Below are 17,138 nucleotides of genomic sequence, written 5' to 3'. Positions count from 1 at the left end.
ATTACAAATTATAAGTTGAGAGATACACCGTTAAATATTATATAAAAGTGAAATTTAAACCGGTACCTTGAGTTAAATAGCATTTTGTTATTTTGAACAATCATGTGTGTCAAAATTTATTATTTTAACACAAAGCAGTATTATTTTAACATTAGTTTAGTTAAGATGTTAAATTAACGATATATTGAGGAGGACCTATAGGAATGGTTAAAACTGACAAACTGAGTATAATTTGACACCACGAATTTAACAGTGTATCATAAACTTTATTAATATTTATTTAATATCTTAGCTGTACGTGTGTGTGTGTGTGTGTGTGTGTGTGTGTGTGTGTGTGTGTGTGTGTGTGTGTGTGTGTGTGTGTGTGTGTGTGTGTGTGTGTGTGTGTGTGTGTGTGTGTGTCACAAATATTCGATAAAATAAAATATTCCCTAATATCCGAAAACAACATAGAAAAAAAACTTAAAATCCGTATTTTATTCGTTATATTCTCCATAGATATCGGGTGTGTGTCGCGTTTTATAAACGCCAACACGTATTAATAAATATTAATGTTAGCGATGCTTCATACTATTAAACTGATCGAACCATTTAATTACCGGATTGCGTTCCGGCATAAATATCAGCACGCTTTCTTATAACGTTCGCTTATACGCCTTAGAGAGATCGTTTATCGTACTCGATAAGTTATGGAAGATAACGACGAAGTTTGCAGTTTGTACGTGCTGTCAGGAGACGTTCGGTGTGTCTCGGATATTAATTTCTCTGATAACATTGGCAGAGACATACGCCCGAGAATTTATGGTGGACATATTGCCCTCTCGATGTCGCAACGGAATTGCGCGCATTCTATAATGCTTTATCGGTTCGCGGATAAAAGAAGGCGACATATCCCATTAAATTTATCTCATTCTCAGTTGTGACCCCTGGTTCCCGAACCTGTACATTTATCACAATCAGTGCTCTCGATTGGCCGGTCGGCCGTCGAGTGTGGGTGTGGGTGCGTTGGACAACGATACGTTGAGCGATCTGTAGCGAGATAAAGGATACGGAGGAAAGTACACGCGTCTACCGCTTAGTCGCATAATTAAACGTTTTCCCGTCTCTTGTAATATTCCAGGCTAGATTGCTTGCGTTACTTGCCATACGAACGTGTGTCATTAGATATGATATCACTAAACATAATTGGTTTCAATTGTTCGCGTATGTACTCGTTCCTTTACTTTATAGGCATTAGCACAAATTATATCGTATAGCCAGTAGTATACATGTTTCTTGAAAGAATGTGCGAATTGTACACGATCATTTAGTCACAAGCTGGAAACATAGTTTTATGACTCCATCAATTCTTCTCACGCGGCTTTGCCCGAGTAAGGACTGAAGTCCGTTGGTTTTTGCTCGATTAAGGACAAGGTGTTTGGCGTGCTTTTCTTCCTCCTTGTTCCTTCCTTCGAGACGACGCACGTAAGCGCGACAGTCCTCTCTCGGCGTTCGCTCTTAATCCATTCCCGTTCGTGAGAGCGGATATATTCATGCTTGTCGATTTCGCAACGTCCCACCCATAAATTTATCCCGTCGCCTCTCGTCACTCGTCGCGGCGCTCCTGCGTCCCTTGCAATTGCGACTTTTTTACACGCTCCGCCGCGAGGTCTGCGACCCTCGAGAGCAACAGACTGCCGCAGTTCCAGACATGCATCTTTACGAATGATGCGACGCGACTCCACTGAAAGTGTCGATTGATCGGCAGCGTAGATTGTTTGATAGTTTTCCGAGAGACATGAGATATGCGAATATGATACAAAGACCAGAAGTCAGTCCAGTAGAAAAGTACGATTGAATTAGATGCATTGAATTAGAAGCAGTTTATAGTTAACTCTTATTTATCTCTCTTCAGTTGAATTTTTTATTCAGCTAAATCACAGAGAAGCCCCTATCAATTTGATACTCCCAAAAAACACGTGATATGATGGCCTCCTAATAAATGTTTCCTCGTTCTTAACCCGCTATCGTTTCTCACAACGATCGGCAAGAACTTATGCTAATGTTACGTGGCAAAACTGGTAATTGCGGCGAAATGCAAATTATACCCGCGGCGTTATTGCACCTCGGTATCGGCAATTACGTATGCTCATTGGAATTTATATCGCACCGATTTTTGTTCTCAAACGAGAGTATCGTTAAAAAAATTAGGCTCATCTTTAATAAAAGATATCCGATATATTTCTGTAAAACAAGATTTGTCTGTTTTATTAATGCCGTTACGTTGGAGATACTTTTGGGATTTTGCAAAGTTCGACCCGGAACATATCGATTTATACTATTTTTATTTTTAATTGCAAAATCTAAAATCTTCAATAAAAATTGATAAGTCAAGATTCGTACAGCCAGACTAGTTGTTTCAGTTTCAGTTTTCTGCATTTATTTAAATTCACGAATTAAAATTCACGAAATCATGCGGCTAACTTTCGCTTTAACCGACCAACCCATGTAATTTCTCACGATCGTTTCACAGCTTAATTTTTACGAGGAGGAAATTAGTATGGGCTGTGGCGACTTAAAGACTTTAAACGTCTTCGAAGCAATGGTCGATGGCAATTGACCACAACCCCTCGTCGCCGTCCTCTCAGAACGTTATACGTGGCTATTGTTGCTTGACGGGTACGAGAGGTAACTAAAAGACGAGACTAATTGTAGACCGTAAAATGACGGTTGCACATCATTGCGTACGGAATTGATGAGCAAATAAAATTGTTGAGAATTTTTTCTTTAATCGACCGATAATAATTGCAACAGAAAATATGTTTCTCCGAAGTAATTACATTAATCTTATTGATATATGCTTTTATATCATTTTATTGTCGAAATAATTCAATATATATATAGATAGATAAATTCAAGAATATCTACTACGTTTAAAGTGGAAAACTAACTATCAAACTACTTTGGAGTATTATCAAACGCGTTCGTATAAAGTTATATCTCTGTGCGATAAGATATAATCAAGAATTGATTTTTCTTTTCGTTCTGCTTCGTCCACAAATCTTTCTAGAATACAATCGTCCGCTGTCTTCCATTAGACACATGTCTCTTTTTTACGTGTCAAATATCTCTCGCACACAGATAAGAAACGATTAATATCCCACGGTGTGCTGCACTTGTCTGTCGTTCGCTCTGCGGCCGATATAAATGGGACGCATTTATCACCCGGATTAATTGATTCATTAAGTTCAGTAGCAGAGGATTTGAATTCCACGCGGGGGTCATTGAAACGTTGATGCGTGGGATGAAGATCCGTAGTCGCGTGATTCCTATAATCGTCGTAAGACCGCCGACAATCGATAGAAACATGGTATTACGGAACGGATTCGTGTGGACCGTGAATTAGTCTCTTGTATATAACAACTTAATGCGGGAATAATGATCGAGTGTGCGATATTAACATACTCACAAATCACCAGGTTCTAGAGAAAGTCAGAGGAATGGGGAAATCTCCTGCTCGCAATTAATCGAAAAGAGAGATCAAGGGTCAATATTCTCCCGTGCGCCGGAGTCTCTTATTCACTTTCGATTTTCTTTTGCATTCCGACGCGGTTCCGTACGGGCGTTCGAAGCGCAATTAATTAAGCGCGACTCACACCGATCGCGCGATACGTATAGCGATACGTATAAAAAAAAAGACATTGGTTACCGATACGTATTTTATGCGAGGTGTATAGTACATTGACTTTAAGGGACGCTTTATACTCCGCGATATTTTATATCGTTCTTATCGCGCGGTAAGTCAGGCGCGTGGGTTTTCATTGGAAGACATTCGGCCATTTCGTTAATTTTTAATGAAAACGTCATAAACCGTTAATTGCCTGCCTCCACCCCTCCTTCGATTCGTTCGACTTGGCAATCTCGAGGTGACTTATGGTACACTCAATACGCGCGCGGTTATGACATTATGTATTCATTACGCAGAGATAATAATACACCAATGGTGGGCTTCGAGCTGGCCAACTCTGCGACGAAAGCTTCGGCGAGTAATTAATCCGGCTTGGCTGGCGTCACGGGCGTATAATGAGGGAGGAGCGGATTCGTGTTGTATATTTGCTTTTAATTGCATATTTATGACTCGAATGCCTTACGGTCACTGTACCGCGAAATAGCGCTTGCGTATACCATGCGTTTTAAGATTAAATTCGCGGAAAAGTGATAAATTTGTTACACAATGTGAGGTGTAATCATCCAAAGATGATCGAACTTGTTAAACGGCATTTATGTTTCGGCGGCGTTTCTAATTGAAAAGGTGATGATTACTGATAATTACGCTTGCGTTTCACAAGGTATAAAGGTATACTTGAAAATCAATCGGTCTGCGTGCATCGCGAAATTTCTGCAACCCGGTGCAACCTGGAATTGGGTTAGGTCAAGCCGGCCGCGAAAATAATGGTGTGCATGCGGCGATGTGAAAACCGATCGTGGGGGTCCTCCATAATGCGCGCGCGATGTAACGGCGCTGCGCAAAGTATCGGGTTGCGAGGTAAGCAGCGTGTTTAAATTCAACCTGTAAACGCGATCAGTTGCATAATCACGACTACCGTGGTTCGCCAAATGAAAGTCTAAAGCTGAGAATATCTTCGTCGGCGGTGAAAAAAAAAAAATTACGGAGAAATCCTGTTCTGCCAAATCATATTAATTCCCAATGGAAATCCGATCCCACATAAGTAAAGACGATTCTCGCTACAAATCTCATTTGTTCGTCACGAGATCCGTTCATCCATCATCGGCGCAAGATCGTGCGATTGTGAGCAAACATTAAGCTTTGTGTATCGACGCTGATAATCACATACACAGCATCACGACTGGAGACCTAATAATTTTCCGAGATATCGTTGCCGTGCATATAAACGCGCGCGTATAAGTATAGCTGTCCCGTTAAACTGACGGCGGTGGACCACCAACCACGATGGCGCGTGTCATCCGTCAAATTACGATTGACTTAAGCGGCGTTCTTAAGCTGACGGCGCTCGAAAGTCGACGTATATTGACAACCCACGACCAGACACGCTACATTCGTATTCATCCGTTTCTTCGCGGTCTTAATTATGCCGTGACGGCACGTATTATAGTACCTATAAGAAATGTCGAAGGGGAAGAATAACATGTTGCAATTCCCGCGTTATTATTAAGACGAGGTTTGCTTTTTTAGAAGTGGTTCAAATACTTTATAAGTTATAGTTTTAATATTTTACCGCTTTTATATATATGCGTAACGTTGCCGGCAGGAATCTTGGAAAAAATCTCGCTGTATGACACGCGAATTATTATCTATCGTTATCGAGCGTCGAATTCGCGATCGTTTATTACGTCGCCGGTTTACAGTTCAACTACGGTGTCTGATTGCGTATGTAGTAGTCAGATAAAGGCAAAAATAATTCAATTAGTCAACATACGTCGGATCGCCCTGTAATGCCACTTGTTTTCCATGACACTAATGCGTCCCCTTAAAACCGGAACAATTACCACGATTATTTCTATGTAAAAAAAACCATTTCGCGCAGGTATCCAATTCCAGACCAGCTATAACGGGTCTGCAGCCGCGTGCATAGTGGAGAAAGAAAAAAAAGTAAACGGATCGTTGTCATTTATCGCGATGGAGCCTTTCGCGGGTTTCGCGCTTATAAAAGCTGTGTATATAAAATATTGCCATGACCAAAGCTGAAAGGTAATTTACACGGATTTGCACGGTTCGATATCACGGTAACGATCCGTAAATCGTGTCCCGTATATTGTTGGCTCTTCTCTCGGGAGACATATCCCGCTAATAAATTGTCCGCAATTCAGTTTACACGATTAATGGTACTTTCTCCCGCCGGATAACGTCTTCCTCCTTACGTCGATGCATCCATCTCGTTGCCCCGGCGCGGCGAGGCACCGACGCACCTCTTTCTACCGGCGATTTATCCGGCATGCGGCGGGAGCCCACATTTACGAGATCGTTTATCGTTCAATCGATTCGGTCCGCGCAGCTAACGGCCGCGCCGTTAATTCGCTTAATATGTTATCTTGGCAAATTATGCGTCGCGGTAGTTAATAATTATTGCGGCCTTGCATACCTCCGACGCGTCCCGCGAAATTCCCCCGCATTGAGCGTGAAAGATACGCGGGGAATTTGTCATGCATCGACGAACAAGCTTGTATCAGCTCTTTGATGATATTTTCGTAGGGATTAGTTTTGATTGTTTTTTCTTAATTAAAAACTGATGATTTTTTATAAACTATTTTTATTACTTTATTTAACTATTCGCGAGTTAAATTGATTTACATTTTATTTTGTCGAATCTAGATACGAAAATGAACATATTACCTACAGCGAGAAAGAAGAAAAGCTGAAAAAAAATGAATAACATTTTCATAAGAGAAATTACGTAACGGACTTACGTAGAAGGAAAGCTCGACGCGGTGAGAGTGCTTCGGCACACAAGTGAGCGCTTCCGATCTGCAGCATCCGGTGTCGTCCGAGCACCTGTGCAATATGGCGCAGTGTGGAATGTAGGTGGTCGATGGGCTCGGATAAACGTCACGAACCGGAATGACTCTCGCGCGTGGCCATTGGCAGCTGCCTTCCTTGTTGACTTTAATTGCGTGCTGAAGAGCCTCTCGGATTTCAGCACCTATAGGGCAAACATTCGCCGGTAAAGTACAATATCCCGTGGGATCGTGGTAATCATGAGAATGACAGGCGTAACTAACCCGCTTTCGCAAATCCAATAAAAATCCTCATTTCCAGCGCGTAACAATTGTGTTTTATCTCTTAGAAAGCCGGTAGCTACACCTACTCGCGCGGCAGTGATATTTGATTTGCGACATGTTTCCTCACGATTCTTTCGATCTTGCGACTTTCCGGGTCGTAAATCTTCGAATTTTGAAACCTTCAAACCTTTCCATTCTCATGACTTTAAGTTATTAACTTTCGTAAAAAGACTTATAGATTGCGTTGAAGCGGCATTCTCTATGTTGTAACGAGCCACAAGTAATAACGTCTCTCTCCATATAACTCATTAATTACTGTCTCGATAAAACGGAAGGCGTGAGCGGATAAGTCAGATTAGAGAAAAGCTCGTCTTATCGAAACGGATCTTCCTTACAATCAGATTGACGAATCCGGGGGGTGCGCTCGCTCTCCAATAATATGTACATGGAGAAGAGAAGCGAGAATTCGTGATCGAGATCAAGATGTCAGACGGCCAGTTCGATCCGCGAGCGCGGAGATGCATCTCCTGCATCAAGTGACATAAGTTATGAGAGCTTTCTATTGATTCAGCACAGAGATAGCTAATCGCTTTCTACGCGCGTTTCACGTGCTGTCGATAATTACGGCGACACCGACACTCCGCATAATTCGCTTGAGCGCTGCACGGAGAAACTACATTGTGGCAAGAAATCGGTAAATTCTAGCGCAAATAATAACAGCGGAGAAATGTCAATAGTACGGAAAGAAATTCAGAGAGACCATATGTTGTCGCCGCTTAAGGAAGCGAATGGCGATTCGCGCCGCTCTCCACATTCGCGAGATCGCGGGTCACGAGATCGATCGCTAAATGATCGCCGGGGAAAGAAAGTATAGTGTCCACTCCGTTGCGTTTAACGTCGTCCATGCGTCTGCAATTATTTTACTTTTAAGGATTATTACGGAATTAAGAAGCGGAATGATGACGAAGTGCGAGGTATATTTAGATAGAGCGAGATATAGTAACTCTGAATTACTGGACCGTCTGCGACCGTCTGCGTTGTGCGCGAACGACGGTAATCGGATCAAGTTCGCCGGTCGGTCGCATGTTTTATGACTACCGCGGACGAGCCGAGGCGCCATGTTGTTGCTAATAAAAAATTATTGCGAATACCGACTGTTTATGCTCGGCGCCGACTTATTCCCCCATTAAAATGTCGGATGGCGGATTAATTTGTCGGTCGTTGCGGAATTGACCACGTGGAAAGTTGCGATATTGATACGCCAGCATCACTTTGGAAAACTACAAAATCGTCGACGTTTCATAGCAGACAATGGAGGAGATACAAGAGAGAGAGAGAGAGAGAGAGAGAGAGAGAGAGAGAGAGAGAGAGAGAGAGAGAGAGAGAGAGAGAGAGAGAGAAAAAAGGATGTGAATTGTTTTAGCAAGGAGATACCGATTCAGATATTACATATATTATTAGATATTAGAAAGATATTTTTTTAGAGGAAATATACAAGCTAAATGATATATTTGCTGGCTTGAACTAACTTTCTCGAAGCGACGGCGACGGTCGTTTCGCGGCGCGCATGAGAAACCAGGCTATAGATATGATTTTGGTGGAGATTTCGGAAGTGTACTTTCGCGGAACTTTTCGCCCGCCCAATCTCGAGGGGCGATCGCGATATGCTAATTTCCGACTGGAGGCGTTACTCTCGGCACGAGATCACATCGGCAGTGCTCACAATGGAGGCACGGCCATCAGGAATTCTGAAGTATGTGCTCTCACCTCGCGCACATCCCATATTCAAACGTATTCCAGAATGTATTATGAGAGAAAGGGATTAGCTTCGATCGTCTATTATTCTCTAATTTCTCGAGTTAAGCCGGGGAACGTCGCGTCGCGATGATACACAATACCATATGCATGCATATTTATTATTGACGCAGGTAGAAAACTGCGGGATTCAAGCTTATCGATGATTTACTCTTCCTTTCTGTGGCCGGCTCAGCTAGTTTTGTACGTTAAATTTATCCTCTGACTCAACATGAAAGTATTTGATCAACTGGTGCCACGAAAGGCACAGTAGCATGTTTAACGTGTATATATCATGTCGTAAATATGCAGGATTATGCGAGTTAGCGGAATGTGATGTCATCAATGTGATATCATGACGCTACGCTTTCCACGAAAGCTTTTACGCATTCCATGCATCTATTTTAACGCTCACATATGTATACGTCGTTCATAATTAATAATTCTTCATAATTAAAATTGTAAAATAATTAATAGCTTAACAAAATATGTGCCTCGACCGTTATTAACAACATAGTGACAGTTTACAGCATGTCTTATTATAAGGAACATTTATACCATTTATACCGCTACTTTTACTTAGCATTTCTGCGTGCTTCTGTAATTTTTAATTGCCGTTTTATTTATAACCATACTGAAGATAGTCTGAATACGGACCGAAACGTGAACTTTAATTCATATTAAATACATTGACATAAACACCTAATTGTGGCTCTAAGCTCTTTAATTTTATTTTATTAATAGCTTAATATAATAAAAATGAAAGAAATTTTATTTGGCATATAATAAAATCCCACAGATATCCGGATGGAAGACGGGAGAAGGTAACATCGTGCAAAAGAGATAAAGGATTTTGTCGAGCGAGCGGAGGCGGGATCGCTGTCGTTCGGTGAGCGATAATAAATCGATTTCAATCTACGGGGGCTAATGTATCAAGGCCTGATAATCCCGCGGCATGCACGCGCGCGCATTGATGCGTTGCGCGCGCGACGCGACGCGGGAGTTCACGCGGCTGCAAATTGCCGCAACCGCTACGGGCGCGCGGTCGGGACACCCAATCGTCCTTATTAATTTATATATTAATAACCTGCGAACTCCATCGCGCGTTTCTCGTAGAAATCCGTTCTCCACGACCGACCGTTGCCCCCGCGCGCGCGTTGTTGAGCGCCGAGATTCGATTCGAAAGGCGATCGCGAAGGAAGAGGCGATCGCGCAATCGGATGTAATTAACGGCAAAAAGCTGTCGATAAATAAGGACTTGAGGAGTCTGCAATGTATAACCTCGCGATGTAATAGATTTATGAAGCGCGCGTAATGATAAGAAAACAGAATTATGAGAAAAAAAGGATTAGCATAGAAAAAATATATAGGAAACATTACAGCAGTGTACATTTGTCTTATTTTCTTCGACGTATGAAAATATTTATAGTGGCTGTTTTTATGATACATGTCGTCCGCTCGTTAATAAGAGAAGCCGATGAGAAGGAAGAGTCATCATATCCATCGGCTCTCTCTTTCTCTTGTCCTCTCGGATGTAGATGTGAATGGCACTTGTGCAATCGCATCGACGGAGAAGGTGCAATGCCTCGGGGCACAAATAGAGGCGTGCGCCTGATGGGAGTCGTATCGCAATCGTAATATAGCACGGGGCAAATTTATCTATTGCGTGTTGCGACGGGTAATTATAAAAACCATCGTTACACCAACTGGACGCTCGGCTGCGCGATATATTACGTTCCTATTACAATGTAACATTGTCGATCTTGAAATATACGCGCTGATACGTGCTCCCCTTCGCGAGTCGCGGATATATACATATTGTCCCGATCACGATCGCGGTTACCAATTGATTTATGCCCGCCGCTTCGGTTTCATAATTGCGGCAGATCGCTGTTACATCGTGTACGCCTGATTGCCGCGAACACGCCGAACGTCCGCGTGCACATCCGTCCGCGATCCCGGTGGTAGCGCATTAGGTAGGTGGATAAGCGCGCTGCGGTTTTGCACAAACATTTGCGTATATGACGCACGCACGCGCGATGAAAGGTACATCGATAATTACCGCGGCATCTCCGACGTTACGAGAAATATTACTGTGTTATTAACGTTGATCGAACACCGCCACCAGGAAGGGACCACCCAGCGTGGTTTCAATAACGATTAATAACTATTTCGGGACGCGCGCGCGCGCGCGCATCTCCGACGGGCTAAAATTAAATTGAGTCAGGTCAGCGGGCGAAAATGCAGAACGACGTTTCGCGCGCGCGCATTTGCATAAACCGATTACGAGGAATCGCGATCGCGATCGCTTACAAACTGCTCTTTTAATACGCTTCAACGCCCGCACACATTTTTTTCGATAATAAAAGATGTCGTAGGAAGAAAAACTTCGTGAGAGTCATCGAGACGCACTCGACGGCATGAAGTGTACTCACTTTTTCCGTTTTTGTTGAACTGTTGCATGTTACTCCTGGTCTCTTTGACGCCCTCGCGAGTGCCGAGCGACTGCCACTTGTGCACGCTGTGAGCAGACATCGGCGGATAATCGTTTTTCGCTTGGTATCCGTTGTACTGAGCCGCGGTACCGCTGTCGTAGGCCCTCGGGTCCTTGTAATCGTAGTGCTGGTTGTTGAGCGACGTCTTTGGCTTCATCGTCGTCGTGGTCGTTGTAGTTGTGGTAGTAGTCGACGACGCGGTGAAGGTATCGACCTCGTCCTCCTCGCCATTGTCGTCATCGGTGTAATCCTGCACACGTAATAATACATCGTGATTTAGAGACCTAAATAGTATAAATTAATAATATTACATATAAATATATCATAATTATAGACATATAAGAAGCAAACTATAGATGAATATAAATAAAGATAAAACAGAATACTTAATCGACGGTTGAAGGAATTCTTAGAAACGTAGAAAGCAAGTGACAAACTTTGCATATTCCTTTAGCCTTATTTTTAAAATTTATGTTTATTTTTTAAGTAACAAAATCGTTCTTCTTTTTTATGTTTTATACCCTGGTCAGTAGGAGTGTAAATAAATGATTCTATAGCTGTTCTATAGGTATCTGAAACGCAAAAGCGAAACATTTTTCTTATTCAATAAAAGTGTGGCTATCGTCTGAACTAGAATAAACGTTATATTAGTTTTTTTTTTTTAAATAAAATGCTAACAAAATTTGGAGGAACAACGATAATATTTTTAATAAAAATGTCACCATTTTGTCCAGAATGGAAATATTGGTTTGGTTTTAGTTCAGACAATAGCTATACACTTCTTCTGAATAAGAACATTTATTTTCGCGTTTCACGTACCTAGAACAGCTAGAATCATTTACACTGTCCATATGCGTTTTTCCTCGCAAGTTTTTATAGTGACTAGAATATAACATAAGAAAGAAGAGCGTTTTTATTGCTTAGAAAATAAAATTATATTCTTAAAATAAGGCTAAAAGAACATGCAAAGCTTAGTGTTATTTTTTTTTTTCGTTTTCATCACCTTCCAATCAAACCAGAACATCGCCTTAACACATGGGGTTTAAATTTTTTCCATTATTTCTTGTTGTTTACGGCGGATTGAAAGAGAAAGCGAGACGTCGTGAGATTGATATGAATCTAACAAGAAAAAAATGTTTCTTTTTATGTGGAGCAAGAGGGAGGCATCGACAACATATAAAAATTCACCCGCGAAATGATCTCCCTTTTGCTCGTGGGTAGTCAACGCGCCTTCGTGAATTTTCGGCAGATTTTCTCTCGGATATAAGTTTAATAGTGCAACATGCGCTTAATAGTGTTTAGCGTGCACCTTCTCCTGCCTCATCTTGGCCGATCCGCGAGCTCAAAGAAAGCGGAGACCTACATCGCCGTCTGCAACATCTGGAGATTCTGGAGTCTTTGATGTCGCGCCGCGTAGCAGAAACAATCCTCGCGAATGCGTGCGCTGAATCTAGGGAGTATTTTGTTCGGCGGGCTCCCGATTTCACACACACGCCTTTCATTTTATCGGCGGATAATCGCCGTTCCAGAAATCTGAACGTGAACTACATCACGTTGATGAAATTAAAATTAAAAACTTAGAAAATAGAAGCAGAATCCTATTTGCTGCTACGTAGGCTATGTGAAACTTGAAAAGTAATAAATTTTTCAATATTTATGATATATTTTTGTTTTCAACTTAACTGTCTTAAATTTAGCATTATTTTTTGAAGAGAGATACCTGAAGAAATGTTTCTTTTTATAAGATACCATATTTCTAAACGCTAAAGATTTAAATCTATTTAATTTAATGTTGAAAAAAAAGATAGCATGCTATTTTATCCAGTATTCCGCGATCGGTCGACCATTTTAAATATTTTTGGCTAGTGAGAATAAACTATATACGAAGCGAGATGAGATCTCAACGCAAATGAAGCTGTCTCTTGAAATGAATAGCTCGTACAAAACCCATTACTCGGTAACTGATGAATCGAATATGTTACGCAAACGTTTACCGTGTTTATCGTGTTTCAATCGCGATCCGGCCGCTCCTATCGCTATCGATTGAGATGTCGACTTCTATAAAGGGATTTATTTCGCTAATGGAGAATCATTTCTGCGATCGTCGAAGGCTTCTTGCACCATGCTTGAGTTACTGAACCAACGGACAGTAGTTCAGGATTTTACAGACGCTCCTTTGTTCCTGGACAACCTTCGTGGGTTGTGCAACATGTGGCTCCAACGATGAAAGATTGACCGTTTCAAAATTTTCCGCAGGAATGACCGCACAGTCATTTGAGTTTAGCAAACCCACGTATCCACGGATCCGAACTCGATATACTCGTAGATATTTGTATACATTTACACAGGTTACACATATTATTGTGAACGATATAGCAAAAACATTTAGGAAAAAATGAAAAGAAGATATATAGTCTAGTTTAAGAAGAAAAAGAAATAGAAACTAGGCCTATATAATATTTGATGGATAGGGTAGAGTAGCAAAAACTAAATTTTTTTTTTACTTACATCTTTTACAAAGCAATATTCATAAATGATGTAGACAATTTTTTATTTTGACCGCAATTCATACATGCATATACATTTGTAGCACAATCATATCGTGTACAACACGTGGGGGGTATCAGTATTAATTAATTTTTAAAAATTCTTCAAAATGCAGTCATTTACTACGTATTCCAGTTCAATTGTCTTTATTATTTTAAATGAAGGTGGAATATGAAATCGTAATAATGGAAAAATTTATTCTTCTCATTGTCAGTTATTCAAACCAGCCAGGTGATGGCGGCCTGTTTCAACTTGTGCCATGCCTTTTACGAGATGTCAGAATAGGAACTGCATGGGGACTCGACGATTTACCATAAAAGATCTGCCATACGCTTTGATCTCGGCTCGCAGAAAGCGGATTAGACCGTCAATAAATTTAAATAATATCAGGTATATATCGCGATGTGTGTGCCGCGCTATCGTTAACGATCCCGAAGGAATCAGGGTCGGCGAAAGGTCAGACGGGTCACCGGTTTAAAAATGGGCTCGCGGTTCCTCTGAATCTGGCTTCTAGATATGACTGGTGCCGCCTGCGCGAAAATCAGGTCTCTAATTTCTAAATCTCTCGTCAGAATATTTACCGTTCTCCACTTTGAAGGGATTTTTCGGTTTACATTTATAGATGTCTTTAGTCGTATCTTTATATTGAAATGTTCATTCATTTAATAGTTACTTAATACGAGTTTTATTCGTTTGACCGTTGAAATCATGCGTGATCATGCAGATGTACCTGAAAGTATTAATTTCCACGAGCGGAGAATCACTCAATTGCGATTATTCGTTACGACCGTTAAAAGCACTCGAATCGTATTCACGGGGCGATAAAGATAACCTTGGCAGGAATTTTAGAGGGATACACTTGTTACACGGTACGGAACATGCACGATCGCCCTCGATGATTCTCGGAATCGAGTGTCCGGGCTTTACAAGCGAGACGGGTCAAGGGTCGCCGCCGCATCTCTGATCGCCGCCGAGAGAATTCGTCCGTCCGCGTAAGCGTCCGCGAGTAACAAGGTTGTGAAAATTCCGTGATAAAAGCCCCTGGGGTCGTCGACATCGTTATTTATTCTATTTTCAGGCGTGCACTCAAGGATCTGATCGCTCGTAACACGCTCGTGAACCGATAACCGATGGCTTAACTATTGTAAACTAAACCATCTGCGATAGCAGTAGGGAAATTTTTCCCATTTCACTACGCCGGCAAGTAATCGTTCTATTTACACGACGGATAATTGAATTACGCACATTCTTATCTGTCTCATATTCATGTTGTCATTCTACGAATTATTTGATAATGACGCATAATGACGCAATCTTTTCGATTCAAGTGTTTATTAACCTTTTGTTCTCCAGTGCTATCTTGAATAATCTCACCAGTTTTCGAGTCCCATTACGTTATATGTATGTGCTTGGATATAATAAGTAAAATACAATTCTTTATAATTAATATTTCTTTACGTCGCAGCTACGCAAAGCTTGTTACAGACATTATCGTACGTTGTCGCTCTTATTGCAGTAAAAACGCAATAAGATTCGACGTGAATCACTGTTTACGCGGACGCGGGGCGATAATCCGGACTGAAAAAGCTTCGTCGCGTGTGTTCTAATAACGTGTGTTCTAATAATTTTGAAAAGATGGAATTGAGTCTTCGACATATGTATGTTTGGGAGATCCTTGCACTAACGATGTTTTCGACACCCTACTTTACGAGGCTACTCGTAAAGCATTGGATATGTATATAAGCTGGTATATGTAGGAATTTTCACGCGGTCGTATTTTATACATTCCGGTTTATGTATACGCATAAACGAGAAAAATATAGCGGCATGAATCATTGGAAATTTATTGGAATTCAAATGAAACTTCCATCAGTTCACCATTCCTTCTATGTTTCACGCAAATAATACTGGAAAGTGGAGAGAGAGAGATATCTATTAAAAGTATGTTTGCAGCGTAGAAAAAATCTCAAATTGAGATTTAATTGCAAATAGCTAAATGTGTCAGGAGGAGCGCAGGTGTAACTCGTCTTGCGTATGTACCACGAAGTACTCGTAAACCCACGCAACTCGCACTTTGTTTTACGGCACTGTCCATTACGTTATTACATGTTAATTATTCGAATGCTGTGCATACGGCACGATGGTGATCCAGGTAGCACGAAGTGCCTGCCACAATGTTTGCGTGGCCGCGGGCTGGAGAGCGGGTTTACCGACATAAGTTGGCGGGTAAACGCTGGCGATAAAAAACCGATCGTATACGGAGCGCGCACTATAGTAATTTCCAGCCAGTCCGTACGACGAATGCAGTTACAAATTAGATCGGGCAAGAAATGGCTGGAGGTGTAAAAGTTGAGGTTACCAACGGGGGACGGACGCAGTGAGAGAAGGCGGTTTCGGTCGCCCCTGAAAAATGCAGCTCGCGGCAACGTGCCGAGCATTAAGAAGTATCAGTGCAAATTCGGTGCACCTCCTGTTATTAAATATTGGGCTCGCCCCGTGCGGCTACGTGGGACCACCCAAAATTTCCATGGTGGTCCAACCGGGCTGGTGCGTTCCCTATCGCAATAACTTTCTTTATGGAAATGCGATTTAGAGAGGATTGCTCCGTTTCGTATTTCGGGTTTGCATAATTTATCCTCCGCTATATTCAGCTAAGATCGATATGCATCATTTCTGCAAGGAAAATTTGCAAGCGGGAGATAGTTTTAATTTATATAACCATTTATATTTCTATAAATATATTTATATATAACTATTATATATAATAATAATATATTTATATAAATTTCGACAAATTTCAGTCTTATATCAACGATAATGTAACATCGAAAAATGTCATTATCGAATAATTACATTGTGTTACGAATATAAATTTTGTGCGTGTAGCTTCTTAAAAACACAATTTGTGTTTATGTAAAAAAAACTTCATGGTTCTTTAAATATTATCTAGGTATTACTTATATATAATACCGTCGCTTGTTCTAGTTTTTTTTTACAATTTTGTGTCTTACGATAATTAGAATAATGTTTCGTAGCCTCGAAGTAGGTTCGAATGCTCGTGTTCTTTTTTCTTTCTGTAACACTTCTCTCCAAGAGTGTAACGTGCCTAGGGCGTTGTATGCGATTGAATTAATATTCGTGCATCAGATAGAACGCGCCGGAAGACAATGGAGCAAGACCCAAGGCAAATCGATCATGTTTCCGATAGTTGATCTCCGCGCTAAATAAATAAATGAACAAAACACGTTGGTACGGGCCACCCATCGAGCTAAAAGCGGTTACATAGATATATTGAATACGATTTTAAAGGCGGGAGATATTTTGTTTCGTCCGTATTGATAAAGTGTCCAATCTCGTCAGTTATTAGAGTCATAATTCAGAAACGGGACTGCGACAGATTATATTCGTTTATCAATATTTATACAGGATGTCCCGAAATTAAATATTAAAATTTCGGAAGCATGTAGAGGATCGATAAACTAAGAAAATAAATCCTTTAGAGATTTGCTCGTTTTTGCTGCATTTTGGGGAAAATCGGGTGGGACAGACATGAAAATAGAAATT

General features: G+C 41.1%; 2 protein-coding genes across 11 annotated transcripts in view; one reads left to right on the top strand and one right to left on the bottom strand.

The window, feature by feature from the left end:
- LOC143905204 (coiled-coil domain-containing protein 170) overlaps positions 1–17,138 on the top strand; it is a 162,851-nt gene that overhangs the window by 60,851 nt on the left and 84,862 nt on the right. For 2 of the 9 annotated variants that reach the window (XM_077420445.1, XM_077420447.1), the window contains one exon: positions 9,332–9,421. The exons of 6 other annotated variants lie outside the window; for them this stretch is intronic. The gene's annotated coding sequence lies outside the window, so the exon portion shown is untranslated. Of the gene's footprint in view, positions 1–6,566; positions 6,681–9,331; positions 9,422–17,138 lie in introns of those variants that run through there. One more of the 9 variants, XM_077420448.1, reaches the window with a different exon arrangement.
- LOC143905203 (uncharacterized) overlaps positions 1–17,138 on the bottom strand; it is an 86,432-nt gene that overhangs the window by 34,988 nt on the left and 34,306 nt on the right. For both annotated transcript variants that reach the window (XR_013259142.1, XM_077420436.1), the window contains exons 2-3: positions 10,968–11,277; positions 6,427–6,659 (exon numbers count right to left, since the gene is read on the bottom strand). Coding sequence is in view for 1 of the 2 variants with exons in the window: in XM_077420436.1 (XP_077276562.1) it covers positions 6,427–6,659; positions 10,968–11,277 (543 nt within the window). In the remaining variant the exon portion in view is untranslated. The remainder of the gene's footprint in view (positions 1–6,426; positions 6,660–10,967; positions 11,278–17,138) is intronic.

The sequence above is a fragment of the Temnothorax americanus genome, unplaced genomic scaffold (genome assembly GCF_048541705.1).
Source record: "Temnothorax americanus isolate GAGA-0224 unplaced genomic scaffold, ASM4854170v1 Scaffold6, whole genome shotgun sequence".
Taxonomy (NCBI): domain Eukaryota; kingdom Metazoa; phylum Arthropoda; class Insecta; order Hymenoptera; family Formicidae; genus Temnothorax; species Temnothorax americanus.
Note: the sequence above shows the minus strand (reverse complement) of the source record. Positions and strands in the feature narration are given on the sequence as shown.